General features: G+C 37.3%; 1 protein-coding gene across 2 annotated transcripts in view; it reads left to right on the top strand.

Annotated features, from left to right (window-relative positions):
• Positions 1-339: 339 nt before the first annotated feature.
• slc35b2 (solute carrier family 35 member B2) overlaps positions 340-16647 on the top strand; it is a 35855-nt gene continuing 19547 nt past the window's right edge. The window contains exons 1-2 of one of the 2 annotated variants that reach the window (XM_039748465.1): positions 340-603; positions 9854-10044. In XM_039748465.1, coding sequence (XP_039604399.1) covers positions 548-603; positions 9854-10044 — 247 coding nt within the window. In that variant the 5' untranslated portion in view covers positions 340-547. Of the gene's footprint in view, positions 604-9853; positions 10045-16647 lie in introns of those variants that run through there. The other variant, XM_039748466.1, reaches the window with a different exon arrangement.

Genomic DNA, 16647 nt, shown 5'->3' on the forward strand with positions numbered 1-16647 from the left:
AAAACAAGAAGATGACACCCGGACATCCAGAATCCTGTATTCTAATCCTCACCTGGACAATATTTATTTGGAGTTTGCATTTTCCGTACTTCCCACTATAAATTGGCCTTGTATTGGTTTGTCTGCTCTGCGCTGTTCCGGCGCTCCTTTCATGGTAATTCCTCGCTTTGAGGGTTAGGTTGGGTCATTCTCTCTGTCACGAAATCAATGAACAAATTCAGTTGAAAGAGGAAAGGCACGTTAACGCTTCAGCGAGAACATTCTCTCCCTCCTACCAGCAGATGGCGATAGTGGAATTGTTTCGCTCGTTTTCATCCCGCTAAAGCTCCGCTTCGCGTGCTACTTGTTGGCACTGCCACCTGAATTTCCTGTTCGTGAAAAAAAAAGGCGAGCAGGAGGATGGAATCGCGGAATCGGGAAAAGTGAGATGTTGGTCTGCACAGCGACGTAGCTTTTTTTTTCTTTTCTTTTCCCTGTAACTAAAATAGTAAATGTTTAGCAATATTTTCACTTTCCCCGCACCAAGACAACAAGCTAAATCACAGATATGACCAGCAAAGATATAAAAACAGGAATGAAACGCACATTATTATGGAAGTGGAGGTATGTTCCTAGTAATATTTCAACTTTATTTTGGATGCTTGGTTACCGTGAGTTATGTTTTACGCATTAAAGTAATCTTACTAAGTCCCTTATTATTGTTTCTGCTTAAATCACGGAAAATTCTCAGTCGAGACTATACTTCACTTTGTAAAAACATATGTTGTTCATTGAAAAAATTGTAAGGTAAATGTGGCGCCCCTTCCGGGAATGGTTCCCTTTTTGTACCTGGTAGTGAGGGTCGGACTCCGATTTCCCTCCGTTATAGAATTGGATTAAGCGGGGAATGAATATGCCCCTTGTCTACAGTAAAAGAAAAGAAGAGGAACAGAAAGCCCTGCAATTTGTAACCGCCTTGCTTAGGCATGTTCATTTCTTCTATCCAAATTACAGAAGTGGACGAATACCTTATAATGACTAATATGTTATTCTGCACTTTGGACAAAAAGCACAGTTTAAAAGTTGAGTTTGTGCGCGGACCCAGTATGCACACAGGTCTTAAGTCACTTACTTTAGTAGCTAGCTAAATTAATATGTAGAAATCCAAATATTGTTGTTATGAGTCAGTACTGCTTAATATAGTTTGTTTTCTTGTGCAACGCCATATGTTTCCAGAAGTGCATGTTTATAGACATGAGAGCTTTAAACTCCATGTTTATGATTCTGTCCAAATGTGCTAGATTGTCAAAACGTCTTTGAATTAGAGACAGCTTAAACTGTAAAAAGCACTGTATGTTTTGATTTCTGGTCTTTGGAGTGTGTGAATATGTTTAAAGAAAGCCTTCTGTTTATTAGATGTGTATTTTTTATATATATATATATGTATGTATGTATGTGCTTTCATTTTTCTTATTGAGTGATTAACACAGTTGAACTTGATAGTACAAAGAAAAATAGAAATTTACTAATGCCAATCTTATGTATGGGTGTGATAATTTAAAACTCTGAATTAAATATTTGTGCAGTAGGTAGGTAGCCATATGAACTAAAAAAGAGCATTGCAGCATAGTGCAAGATGGCATTGAGTATTGATTTCATAAGGTAATCAATTTAAATGACAGAATACATAAGATGTTAATTGAAAAGTCAAAGGAAATCAAAAGATTTTATCCTTCCAAATAATAAAATACCACCAAGTAAATGCATGTCTTAATACATAAGAAATGGATAGTAGTAAAGGCTGAACAGTGTGACTAAGAGAAGAGCTTTGGAGTTTGCATGCTCTCACTATGTCTGTGAGTTTCTTCCAACAGTCAAAAGACATGCAGGTTAGTTGGATTGGAGACACTAAAATGCCCTAGTGAGTGAGTGAGTGTGTTCGCCCTTGGATGGACACCCTATCCAAGGATTGATCCTGCCTTGTGGCCAATGCTTATTGGGATAGGCTCCAGTCCCTGGCAACCCTGCTCAGATTTAAAGAGGCTTAGAAAATTGTATGGTATAAGAGCTACTTTTAATAGTAATAAACAAATGTTTTTGAGGTCACTTGTGTAGTTTTGTTAATCATTCCTCTGCATATTATTTCATGATCATTATGTAAAAAAGATACAGGATAGTGCAAGATGGCATTGGTATTGATTTCATAAGGTAATCAGTTTAAATGACAGAATACAGAACTCTTAACATGGAGTCTATTGACTTGCAGTCTGATGTACCTCCATCTGTGATATTTTGCCACTGATAATCCATTAATTTTCTTAATATGCTTATCCAGGACTGGATGGTGGACCAGCAGCCAATGAACACATGGTAGGGACAATCCTTGGATAGGGTGCTAGTCCATCGGTCCCCTTGCACTATTAAATGCAAAGCCTCTTTGCAGTGTTTTTTATTTTTATATATATATATACACACATACACATACTAAGCTATTCATATAGTTAACTATTTGGTGAGGTTGGACTTTTGTGGGCCTCAGGACGTTGCTTCATCCCTTGTTGAAAATAGGCAAGAATTTCTTGTCAGTCAAGACATATAGCTTTATTTGTATACCTTTGCCATGTTTGCAACTGAATAATAAGCACATATTTATTGTGAATCAAGTTCTGTTTGTCTTAGTAGAACAAGCCTGGTGGACTTGGCCCGTAATAGCCAAAAATAAATAAATAAATAACAAAACAAAAACATCCTTAACCTCCTTGGTGTTAACCCCAATCGTGACTCAGGCAGTGAATGTTATGTAATTATGTAATTAGGACTACCTCTTCACTCAATCCAGTTGTTTGGCAGACTTTAGTTAAGGTAGGCCCTCACATCATGATGGTAGTAGGGAGGTGCTTGGTGCTTCGTCCTGCTGGAAATAAAACTCCTCTTGAATGTGTGGCATGACAGATTCTTGCCTTAAGTTCAAGTAAATTGCACCAGTTGCAGTGCTGTCTTAATAAGCATTGTATTTATAATTATTGAAAGTGTGTATACATTTTTTGGGATACCCTTTATTTGCTAGGAACTATATTTATGTTTGAATATGTGTATATAAAAGAGTTTTGAAGGGAAATTAGATCAAACTTAATTCCAATTCTAAAAATGGTAAATTATATATACATTAAAAAGTTTATTAAAAGTAATGTATAAAATTACATGTTGTTAGTTCATTATAAAATCTTCTTATACAGTATAATATGCCACAGTGTCTTTTTGTTTGTCTGTCCAGGATTTTAAATCAACTGTAGCTTGCAAACCGTTTGAACTATTGACCTGAAATTTTGTACACATCTACTACGTGACCTCCACTGCCTGCGTTCGGGGTGATGATTGACCGCCAAGGTTATTCCTCTTTTTATTGTTATTTTATTTTATTATAGAATCAGCTGTCGGCAGCCTGTGTGGTACATGCGTACAGGCGCCGTTCTCATCTCTACCACCTTCGCCATCACTTCCCCTACCTCTTCATATCTTAAATCATTCTTAAATCTTTAATCTTCCTCAAGTGCCAGCTTAAGTGAAAAATTAAGGAAAACATGCTAAGTAATTGCAACGCAAACACTGATTTAATCAGTTTAACGCGAAAAGATGGAGATGGGGGGAAAAAAGAGAAGAAGCAGACCGTCAAGGTGGAGAAAAGAAGAGCTGCTCAGGAAGCAGCAAGAGCATCAAACTCTGAGCAAATGATTGTACAGAGAAAGAGTCTGAAAACTATGAATGCTCAAATCAAGTGTATTGTGCAGTGCGCAGTTACTGGTATCATATAAAAAGTGTAGGAATGCTTGCAACCCTAAAATTGTCTTAAACATGTTCTATAAAAGAAAGGGTGGATATCTGAACAGGGACATCTTAAATGATAATGTTTTATTGCATTTGCACTGTTGGCAATTCACATTTTTACACTTTTAGCCATGTTCTCCTCCCTTGTGAATAATTTGTCTTCGTTGGGTCATTTTTATAACTTGTAGTATTTTATAACCCTTCCATCTGGCAAGACGTTTCAAAGATGTATAATCTACTTTTATAACATTTAAGTCACTTCTACACATTTAAATAAGAAACTTTGCATTTTTGGGATTTTTGAATATAATAGTTATAAGTCAGTCGGTCATTTTCCAACCTGCTATATCCTAACTCAGGGTCACAAGGGGTCTGCTGGAGCCAATCCCAGCCAGCACAGGGAGCAAGGCAGGAACAAACCCCAGGGAGGGCGCCAGCCTACCGCAGGGCACACACACTAGGGACAATTTAGGATCGCCAATGCACCTAACCTGTATGTCTTTGCACTGTGGGAGGAAACCGGAGCACCCAGAGGAAACCAATGCAGACACGGGGAGAACATGCAAACTCCATGCAGGGAGGACCCGGGAAGCAAACTTGGGTCTCCTTACTGCGAGGCAGCAGCGCTACCCACTGCACCACTGTAATAACTTTTCTGAAATAGAATTTCAATTATCTCTCGCAATCAGTTTTTGTTGTAGAATGATCCCCCCTCCCCTTTAATGGCACTATATGGGGTAATAACCTTATGAGTTTTCACTGCCTAATGAAAATTTGTTGTAACTTGCACTGTGTTGTGGGTACATTGCTTTTTCTTGCTCATCTGGAAAAATCATAAATCACTTACATATGCAGTGAAAATGATGTCCTGCTTGGCTTATAATTGATGAGCTGTTCTAATCCTCTTTAGAATGTTGAAGACATTTATGTTCTGAGTGGTCTAATGATTTTTCAATGAATCCAAGGACTAATTTCACACCTTGGTGTGAATGTTTGCCAGTCAGAGATTACAATCTGCCATAGTCAGAACATGATGCAGTTTTCTTTGTTTGTAGGGAATGGTTTGTGGCAGACATGTTCTTAGATTTTTGGAGCAACATTTCTTATATTTTTACAATCACTTGCAAAATTTTTTTTTCCCCCATGGCAGAAGTGCTAGAAATGAATCTCATAGACCACATTTGTGTCAAGCCAAGCGACACTCAAGTTTGCTTGGGCACAGTTTTAGTTTTCTTAATTCTAAGGAAGTACCAGCCTGCTGTTGTCTGCTGCTTGACTGTTTACTGTTTACAACCAAAATATAGTGCTTTTTAATGTATAAGGACTTGATAGCCGGAATGGTGTCATGTCCAACGTTTTGATATTTGGAGCCACAGAACTTCTACTGTACAGTTTTTATTTGTAATGTGGTACCAGTCTCTTAATGTTGTATGCTTCGCATTTGGAGCTTAAACAGTACTTCTTTCTGTTAGAAATGGCAGTTATTTTGCTGATTTTTATTTTTATTGAGTTAATGTATATCAGCAAATTCTTGTCTAATTTTGGGAGGTTTTTTTTTTGTCATTATGATGATTTTCCTGTGTCGCAAACTTGGAAGTGAGCCACAGCAAATGTTTAAGGGTAGAGGGGGTGGTAGGTTAGTGAAAGAGAGAGGAAGCCATACCTGCTTGACCTCAACCTAGGTGTAGAGCTTTTCATAATAAAGTAGACAATTGTATTTTTTTTACCTGTTTTATAATTAAAGGGGTTATGTGTTTTTGTTCACAAGTGAGGGACGAATGGAGCGTGAGATCGACAGGCGGATCGGTGCGGTGTCCTCAGTGATGAGGGCTCTGCATCGGTATGTCGTAGTGAAAAAGGAGCTGAGCCCGTAAGGCAAAGCTATCAATTTACCAGTCGATCTACGTTCCTACCCTCACCTATGGTCATGAGCTGTGGGTAGTGACCGAAAGAAGGAGATTGCGAATACAAGCGGCTGAAATGAGTTTCCTCCGCAGGGTGTCTGGGCTTTCCCTTAAAGATAGGGTGAAAAGCTCAGTCATCCGGGAGTTCCGCTGCTCCGCATCGAGAGGAGTCAGGTGAGGTGGCTTGGGCATCTGATCTGGACGCCTCCCTGGTGAGGTGTTCCGGGCACGTCCAACCGGGGGAGACCCAGGACACGCTGGAGGAACTAAGTCTCCCGGCTGGCCTGGGAACACCTCGGGATTCCCCTGAAAGAGCTAGAAGAAGTGGCCTAGGAGAGGGAAGTCTGGGCATCTCTACTCAAGCTGCTGCCCCCGCGACCCGATCTCAGATAAGCGGAAGAGGATGGATGGATGTGTTTTTGTTTGGTATGTTCTGGAACGAAAAGAGCAAAAAGTACAATATGTCTCTTTTCCACATTGCTTTCACATTATCGCAATGCAGCGTACTGTTCATACCTAACATCGCTGAAAGGCAATATTTGTGCAGAATTGGAAAATGTAAAGTACTTGATAGTGTAAAATATCTTGGTATTTTGACTTAAGTGACACGTCCACATGGCCATACCCCAAGGGTCAATGCTGTTCTGCTTCCCTGACTATAACCTCATATGCCAAATTAATACAGTATATACCATGATTGTAAACAAATGACATTGAGTATAAAAATACCAGACTTTACTATTTGAACAGAGAGGTGTGAGCTCAGGCATAAGATTTGTATTCAATGTATTCTGTGTCTGATGTATTTATGTAATTCACCAGTGAAAGTTGTAAACAAATAAAAATGTTTAGACATGGTGTTACCTTCTTGGTCATCAGCATCTGGTACAAATTAACTTCTTTGTTTCCTTAAGATTTGTTCCTTGGGGCTTAAAGTTTTCTGGCAAAATGCCTGTGGGGAAATTTCAAAGTTCTTGTTTGTGACCGTCCAGTATTGTTGCGTTCAGCAGTCCAACCAGAATTTGACGTGAAAGATTGCTGTTTTGCTGTTTGCTGTTTGCTGTGCACATCATGAAGTTACACAAGTAAACTAAACACATTAGGCTTGTATCTCGTAAGTCCAGAATGATTTGTGGTCGAATTTTAATTTCTGACTTACCTGATTTTTATATTTATATTTATATATATATACACACAGTGGGTACGGAAAGTATTCAGACCCCCTTCAATTTTTCACTCTTTGTTACATTGCAGCCATTTGCTAAAATCATTTAAATTAATTTTTTCCCTCATTAATGCACACACAGCACCCCATATTGACAGACAAAAAAAAGAATTTTTGAAATTGTTGCAGATTTATTAAAAAAGAAAAACTGAAATATCACATGGTCCTAAGTTTTCAGACCCTTTGCTCAGTATTTAGTAGAAGCACCCTTTTGAGCTAATACAGCCATGAGTCTTCTTGGGAAAGATGCAACAAGTTTTTCACACCTGGATTTGCGGATCCTCTGCCATTCCTCCTTGCAGATCCTCTCCAGTTCTGTCAGGTTGGATGGTAAACGTTGGTGGACAGCCATTTTTAGGGCTCTCCAGAGATGCTCAATTGGGTTTAAGTCAGGGCTCTGGCTTGGCCATTCAAGAACAGTCACAGAGTGGTTGTGAAGCCACTCCTTTGTTATTTTAGCTGTGTGCTTAGGGTCATTGTCTTGTTGGAAGGTAAACCTTCGGCCCAGTCTGAGGTCCTTAGCAATCTGGAGAAGTTTTTTGTCCAGGATATCCCTGTACTTGGCCGCATTCATCTTTTCCCTCGATTGCAACCAGTCGTCCTGTCCCTGCAGCTGAAAAACACCCCCACAGCATGATGCTGCCACCGCCATGCTTCACTGTGTCGACTGTATTGGACAAGTGATGAGCAGTGCCTGGTTGTCTCCACACACTGAGGAGAGGCAAGACACATGACAGCCCACATGAAGTTTGCTAAAAGACACCTGAAGGACTCTGAGATGGTGAGAAATAAGATTCTCACTTTTTGGCCTTAATTCTAAGCGGTATGTGTGGAGACAACCAGGCACTGCTCATCACTGAACAATGACCCTAAGCACACAGCTAAAATAACGAAGGAGTGGCTTCACAACCACTCTGTGACTGTTCTTGAATGGCCAAGCCAGAGCCCTGACTTAAACCCAATCGAGCATCTCTGGAGAGACCTAAAAATGGCTGTCCACCAACGTTTACCATCCAACCTGACAGAACTGGAGAGGATCTGCAAGGAGGAATGGCAGAGGATCCCCAAATCCAGGTGTGAAAAACTTGTTGCATCTTTCCCAAGAAGACTCATGGCTGTATTAGCTGAAAAGGGTGCTTCTACTAAATACTGAGCAAAGGGTCTGAAAAATTAGGACCATGTGATATTTCAGTTTTCTTTTTTAATAAATCTGCAACAATTTCAAAAATTCTTTTTTTTTGTCTGTCAATATGGGGTGCTGTGTGTACATTAATGAGGGAAAAAATTAATTTAAATGATTTTGGCAAATGGCTGCAATGTAACAGAGTGAAAAATTGAAGGGGGTCTGAATACTTTCCGTACCCACTGTGTGTGTGTGTGTGTGTGTATGTATATATATATATATATTTCAAAACTCTGAATTTGGGTACCACAGTTTTCTATCAGTTGTTTCACTGAGAGTTCCCACTTTATAGGGAGCATTTATGTGAAATATCCCACTAGGAAGCTTGTATTTTCAGTCTGCTCAATTGCAAGTGAATAAAGCAGTTAGAGTGGGAAGTTGGTACTGTTACAGCATGACACTGATCAGTTGTACAGGGCAGCTGTTTATCCTCTCCAGTTTATATCAGTATTGCCTGTAGTGTCAATGACCATATTTGCACCTGCATCAGTGCAAAGCTGTACATAACAACAAAAATTATTGATTGCCAGTTATTGCTGAACATGAACTGTGTTTCACAATTACTCAGCTACTCACTCACTTGTGTAAGAAAATAGTCAGAGGACTGAAATATGCTTTGAAGATTAACTGTTTAGATCAGCTGGAGGTTTTTTATATATACAGTCATAAAAGAGAGAAAATAATAGACAATGCACTTAATTTGTTAAACAAAATAAATGTTGCTTAACTTTGCCGCTATTTACATTACTGAATTTGTTTTTTTCAATAATAAGTGTTACAGTTGTTTTCTTCAATTATGTTACACTCATTTGTTTATTGTTATTCCTTTTACAATGAACAGAAGCTCTTTAAATTTATTGTTTACAAACTGAAAACTTTGCAACTTTATTTTATTTTACACCAGTTATATTTATATGCCAATGATGTTATATCAAAATGAAACACCTGAAATATGCAATTGAAATATGTTAATTTTTTATGTAATACAGAAGTTAATTTTCATGTTGTTTTGGTCATTGCTGTTTTTATAATAAACCAGACCTAAAGTTTCAGTCTCTGGAATTTTTCTTTCTGTAACCCCTGGATATATCTGATGAACATCAGCTGAAATAATTAACCAGCAGGAAAAATTGATTGGATTTATCATTATGTTGATATTTTTTTATTACTTTTCACAGGTTTATAAGGTACTATTATTACCATATCCCGTTGTATTCATTCTTTTTGTGATGCTAAACAGTTTACCTTCACCATTTCACTCAACAATATGTTTGTGGCAGCACAAAGAAAGAGGCAGTAGAATTGGCAATATGTTTGTAACGTGAATTACTGGGAGCAGTGAGACACTTTCCTGTTCCATTGATCCCATCCATTAAATATGTGACTTGCCTATTCCAATTATATATATATATATATATATATATATATATATATATATATATATATATATATATATATATATATATATATATATATATATATATATATATGGGAGATAGAGAGAGAGGTTGGGAGCATATGCTGATTTTACAGCGTATTGCTGCACCCTCCATATGATGAACCACCCAGAGGCTTAGGGCATACCCAGCTAGCCTATAGATGTCCAGTTATTCATTTCTTAATTCATATGTACATTTTTTTAGTTTTTATTTATACAAACCAAAATATGAAGCACAGTGTTTATTGGTTTTAAAAACTGAAGTTGTGTTAAAAATGTAAATTCCCATTTCTTTTTAGGCTGTGGCCTGTGTTGTTTGTAATGATCCTTCCAATGGTGCAGTCTGCAGAAGAGGAAACCTTGCAGCAGGGATCCTGGAGTGATAGCTGGATTTTAAAATTTTTTCTAAATCTTGGTGGCTATGCTACAATCATAATTCCTGGCTACATTTTAATCCAGTACTTTAAGAAAATAAACTACTTGGAAACAGGTGAGAAAACATTATTCCAAATATATTAAAATATTTTAATTGTACAGTACATTAAGATTTTATATATTCTAAATATAATTAAATGTAGTACCTAGTTGAATTTTTGCATGTAATAACTGAACATGTAGATTGGACATAAGTAAATAATTGAATACATTTTGCTTGAAGAAGGGTCCTGAGCTGCCTTAACAGCTTGCATATTGTCATCTTTTTAGTTAGCCAATAAAAGGTGTCATTTTGCTTGACTTCTCATTGCATCCGTGATGGTTAACATGGTATAAAACCCTACTACTACAGACCTTAAATTTGATTTTTAGAAATAACAGATCATTAAAAAGACAAAATTTGTCTTTCATTTATATCTTAAACTGGCATTGTATGTATTATTTGTATGAAATCAAAACTATGTACAGTTTTGAACCCAGCTTGTTTATTACTTGTTCTCAGGGTTCCATTTACCTTAGGCTGAATATATTTGATTTTGACTGGTTTAGACCAATGAGTCTTGCTGTTTCTTTCTGGAATTTTTGTTTGATATGTTTGTGTCCTTTGGCAACATAAAGCTCAAGTAGTAGACAAGATGACACCATATAAGTGCATCTTTTAGTTGGCAACTTTGTATATGTAAATCTTCATTCTCTGTGTTTATTGTATTTGTTTTTTCACCTTTAATAGCAATACAGATAGAATTAAAAGGAAAAAATGTTTAAGGTACACAAACACAGACAGACGCAAACTCTTTCACGCACACTTCAGTGTAGCTTTTTTTTTTTTTATATTGAAAAAGGCACAAAAGAAACCCATACCCCATACATGAATGTGAAATACAACAAATTATATTTGACAGAATCCATCATCAGACATGGTCTGAGTTTTTATTTGATGTTGCTCTCTTCCACATCTGCCATTTATGTGGTACTAATGCACGTGTGGCAATACTGCTACCACATTCTGGATTATTTGTATCAAACAGTAAATCCTCAACAGTCCTACAATAAAAACTAAACAAGTTAACTTCATTTTGATAATATGTGTTCATTGTTCTCACTATAGAAGTTGTTAAGGGATTAATAGTTTCAGAAGATGTATGGAATAATTTCAGCCCTGTTTCTAGATAAAGTACAAGAACTTTTTATAGATTTCCTTAAGTACTGCCAATAAGGGAACACTGTATATTTTATTTTCTTGACATATAAGAAATGGGGGGGAACAGGGCTATACAGAAGTTATTGCTGCGGACTCGTGGCTCCTGAGTCCTGGGTTTAATTTCTGACTTTAGTTTACAGAGTTTACAGATTCTGTTAGCCATACAGTGCATCCAGAAAGTATTCACAGCGCATCACTTTTTCCACATTTTGTTATGTTACAGCCTTATTCCAAAATGGATTAAATTCATTTTTTTCCTCAGAATTCTACATACAACACCCCATAATGGCAACATGAAAAAAGTTTACTTGAGGTTTTTGCAAGTTTATTAAAAATAAAAAAACAGAGAAAGCACATGTACATAACTATTCACAGCCTTTGCTCAATACTTTGTCGATGCACCTTTGGCAGCAATTACAGCCTCAAGTCTTTTTGAATATGATGCCACAAGCTTGGCACACCTATCCTTGGCCAGTTTTGCCCATTCCTCTTTGCAGCACCTCTCAAGCTCCATCAGGTTGGATGGGAAGCGTCCGTGCACAGCCATTTTAAGATTTCTCCAGATATGTTCAATCGGATTCATGTCTGGGCTCTGGCTGGGCCACTCAAGGACATTCACAGAGTTGTCCTGAAGCCACTCCTTTGATATCTTGGCTGTGTGCTTAGGGTCGTTGTCCTGCTGTAAGATGAACCGTTGCCCCAGTCTGAGGTCAAGAGCGCTTTGGAGCTGGTTTTCATCCAAAATGTCTCTGTACATTGCTGCAGTCATCTTTCCCGTTATCCTGACTAGTCTCCCAGTTCCTGCAGCTGAAAAACATCTCCACAGCATGATGCTTCCACCACCATGCTTCACTGTAGGGATGGTATTGGCCTGGTGATGAGCGGTGTCTGGTTTCCTTCAAACGTGACGCCTGGCATTCACACCAAAGAGTTCAATCTTTGTCTCATCAGACCAGAGAATTTTGTTTCTCATGGTGTGAGAGTCCTTCAGGTGCCTTTTGGCAAACTCCAGGCGGGCTGCCATGTGCCTTTTACTAAGGAGTGGCTTCCGTCTGGCCACTCTACCATACAGGCCTGATTGGTGGATTGCTGCAGAGATGGTTGTGCATCTGGAAAGTTCTCCTCTCTCCACAGAGGACCTCTGGAGTTCTGACAGAGTGACCATCGGGTTCTTGGTCACCTCCCTGAATTATGCCCTTCTCCCCTGATCGCTCAGTTTAGATGGACGGCCAGCTCTAGGAAGAGTCCTGGTGGTTTCGAACTTCTTCCACTGATGATGGAGGCCATTGTGCTCATTGGGAGCTTCAAAGCAGCAGAAATTTTTCTGTAACCTTCCCCAGATTTGTGCCTCGAGACAATCCTGTCTCGGAGGTCTACAGACATTTCCTTTGACTTCACGCTTGGTTTGTGCTCTGACATGAACTGTCAACTGTGGGACCTTATATAGACAGGTGTGTGCCTTTCCAAATCATGTCCAATCAACTGAATTTACCAATTAAGCTGCAGAAACATCTCAAGGATGATCAGGGGAAACAGGATGCACCTGAGCTCAATTTTGAGCTTCATGGCAAAGGCTGTAAATACTTATGTAAATGTGCTTTCTCATTTTTTTTATTTTTAATAAGTTTGCAAAAATCTCAAGTAAAACTTTTTTCACGTTGTCATTATGGGGTGTTGTGTGTAAAATTCTGAGGAAAAAATGAATTTAATCCATTTTGGAATAAGACTGTAACATAACAAAATGTGGAAAAAGTGATTCGCTGTGAATACTTTCCGAATACACTGTATGTAAAGACACTGCTGTGCTTCCTTTTTATTTCAGCCTTCTGTAGTTTTAGTGCATAACAAAAAATAGGAACAGTACATGTAAATAAATAGTGGGCTAGGGCAGCCTGTATTAAAGTAAATGATGCAATATAATACAGGATACAAATTTCTTTAGGTGAAGCTATGCTCTTTGAAGAGTCCCCTATTCTCACCCTAGTGCACTGTGCTCAAATACAGCATCTCATTTTCAGTGTATATTACTGTAGTTACCTTAACCTAAACCCATTGCCTGATTTTTGGGAACTGGTGGAGTTTTCCTTATTTATATACATTATCTAAAACATAAGGCCTGCACAAACAAACTAGATTTTTTTTCTTTATATTAAGAATGGAAAGTACTGATTTTCATAAATCTGTAGATATCTAAAGTTGTTTGTGTGTACAGCTTGCTTTCAAACGTGCACAAACATAGTCATAATGGGTAGTAACACTAATGGAAAAAATCATGTTTGTACCTTGTGAAATTTCCTTTGACCTTTTTTCACATATTTAGACTTTTACATTTTATAAATAACTTCTATTCAGCTTTACTTGGGAACAAACCCAGTGCTGTGGTTTTAATCCTTTGTATTACTTTGATCATACTTGTTACATCGCCGTAAGCGATTAAGACAAGTCAGTAATAAGTGGAATAGCTTGAATTGCATACTTTGGCAAGCTTTTTAAAGAAAGGCAAAAGGGTGGGGGACTCGTGAGACCTGTTTCGCTTGGGCATTCAAAATTTAAGCAAGAAAAGTTAACTTCAGGTATTTACTTTTTTTATACATAAAACAAGGATTAAAGTAAGAAAAATTGTTGAACCTGAAACTTTCGATTGGATGTTATAAGTTAACACGCTGAAGTGCAATGCTTAATAGCATTGGTAATTATAAAATACTATTGCCCTATAGTTCCCAAAAAAAAAAAAAAAAAAAAGTATTGTTGGCTGTTGTCGCTTTAATAAAGTGAGCGGTGAAATTTTTGTGTATAAATCAGTCTTGTCTAGAAGTCTGGCATGTTGCCAGAAAATGTTAAGCCTTGATAGCATTTTGTGTGTCATTTTTAAAGCATCTGATCATTTTTGACAGTAGTTCCTTCTATGGTCATACTGCCATGCTTGTAATAAATATTACAGTTGCATATTGTTTAAGTTCAGATTAATTTTATTATTCCATTTGGTTAACTTTGTTGTTAAGAAGCATTGAAATACATCAAAAATCGAATATATGTATTGTATGAAGTTTCCCCAAATGTCTCCTTCAATAACATCAGCGAAAATAGTAATTTTTTGTAATTTTTATGGTACCACCATTTCTCTCTTATACCTTTGTCGATTTATGTTCTTGGTAATGCCAACTTTCAGTCTAAAGGTCAACATTGGTTCAGAAGAGGGAGGTCATGTTTTGCTAACATGCTGGAATTCTATGAGAAAGCATAGATACAATTAGAGTGGTGCGTATGATATTATTTATCTTGATGTCAAAAAGCATTTAATAAAGTGCCACATGAGAGGTTGGGCATCACATTAAAAGAAGTGGGAGTGATGTAGTGTGTAAATTGGTGCAAAATTGGCTCAGACTCGGAAAGCAGAGGGTTATGGTCATATGAACCTTATCAGAATTGGCTGCTGTTAACAGTGGTGTTCCATAGGGGCCTGCCCTTGGACAGTTGCTATTTTTAAAACATATGTATAAGATATATGATTTGGATAGGAATATAAATAGCAAGCTGGTTTAATTGCAGATGATACCAAGCTAGGTGAATTGATATATAATCTAGAATCCACTGAATCATTACAGAGGGACTTGACCAGCATACAAAGGCTTGGGCAGATTTGTTTCAGATGAAATTTAATGTAAGTAAATATGAAGTGTTTCAGATAGGAAGTAAAAATGTTTGTTTTGAATGCCGAATGGGAGGTCTGAAAATTTAAAGTATACCTTATGAGAACAATTTAGGAGTTGTCCTGGACATCATTCAGAAGCTATTAAGAAGGCTAGCAAAATGTAAGGTTTTATACCACGATATATACTGTACATTACATATCAAAGGAATTTATGTTGAAGATTTGTAACACACTGGTTAAACCTCAGCTGGAGTACTGAGTCTGGGCTACAAAAAGGACATAGTAGTCCTAGAAAAAGGCCCGAGAAGAGCAGTAAGGCTGATTCCAGGGCTATAGGGTATGACTTATGATTAAAAGATTAAAGGAGCTGAGCATTTTCAATTTAAGCAAAAGGAGGTTTAATAGGTGATATGATTGAAGTGTTTTAAATAATGAAAGGAATTAGTACAGTGAATTGAAGCTATTTAAAATCAGCTCACCAAGAGCACAGGGTCACAGTTGGAAACTTTTACGAGTAAATTTTACACAAACAGCTAGAGCATTGGAATAAGTTACCAACTAGTTTTAGACAGTAGGACTTTAGGGAGTTTCAAAATTAACTTGATGTTATTTTGGAAGAGTTAAGTGGATAGGAGTGATGAGCTTTATTGAGCTTTGATTGGCCTGTTCTTGTCTAGATTGTTCAAAAGTGTATCTAAATTGAGAGATCTCTTAGATTCAATGGGGGTTGGCCTTCTTATTTACCTAATTATAGTACAGCTCAATGAGAGGGGTCTGCTTTTTTCCAGTAATTTCTAAACTGACTTAACACAGCAAATGGTAAAACAGCTTCAGTAAAAAAAAAAATTAATAATTGTGTAGTAGTTTCATCTGTTTACTCCTTTGTTAGGAAAACAGTGCTATCTACCTTTTCTACTTAGGGTTGTTTATTTTCAATCTGATGGTTGTCAGGTTTTCAGTAGCTGTTTATAACTAATTGCCCTCCACCATCTCTCTATAGTGCTATTGATGTTATTGGATGGGAGGCACTCTAAATCCAGAAATGTACAATTTTTAGCCAAAAGATGAGATATGGACCAGCTTATGTCAATAATATGAATTGTCCAATTTTGTTTCTTCGTGTGCAGGTGATTTAGTATTGTTTCATAAATAGTGAGTTAAAACGTTCATCAGCAGAATTTGTTGTGCTGGAATATCCTTCTCTTTGAGCGTTAAACTGCTTCCAATCACAGTAGTATGGTTATAAAGGCAACTTTCTATTTGATCAGTGCTCTTTCAATCAGCATTGATTTCTTCCTACCTTCCCTTCTTAATACACGCATATTACTTTAAAGCACTGACTTGGCACATTACTTAAAATAGGACAATCTGTCACAACAATTTTGTCCAATAGTATGTATAGTTTTTAAAAGAAACCAGAAGAATGATGGTTACAGGAAGAAATTGAAGGTCATTGCAAACAGCATTACATAGAGGACCTTTTAAAATGCTAGATTACTTGACTCCATTAGAGCAGCAACAACCAATCAACAAATTAAATTATCAAATTTGTTGCCAACAATTTTCATTGTTGAATAGTTAGATTGGTAACATCACATGCTTTACATTACATCATCACATTTGGCAGCAGTGCATTTCAGTATGGCAGAGATGGAGGGGAACAAAAGTCCAAAATTGTGACTTAAAATGTCTAAAGTATGGGAGCACTTTGTGTTCAGATCTTCTAAAAATGGTTGTAAAATATGCAATGCAGAATTGGCATGGCACCTGAAGAGAAAGCACATGGGAGGGAGTGAAGGTGTGCC

Source organism: Polypterus senegalus, chromosome 3, assembly GCF_016835505.1.
Source record: "Polypterus senegalus isolate Bchr_013 chromosome 3, ASM1683550v1, whole genome shotgun sequence".
Taxonomy (NCBI): Eukaryota; Metazoa; Chordata; class Cladistia; order Polypteriformes; family Polypteridae; genus Polypterus; species Polypterus senegalus.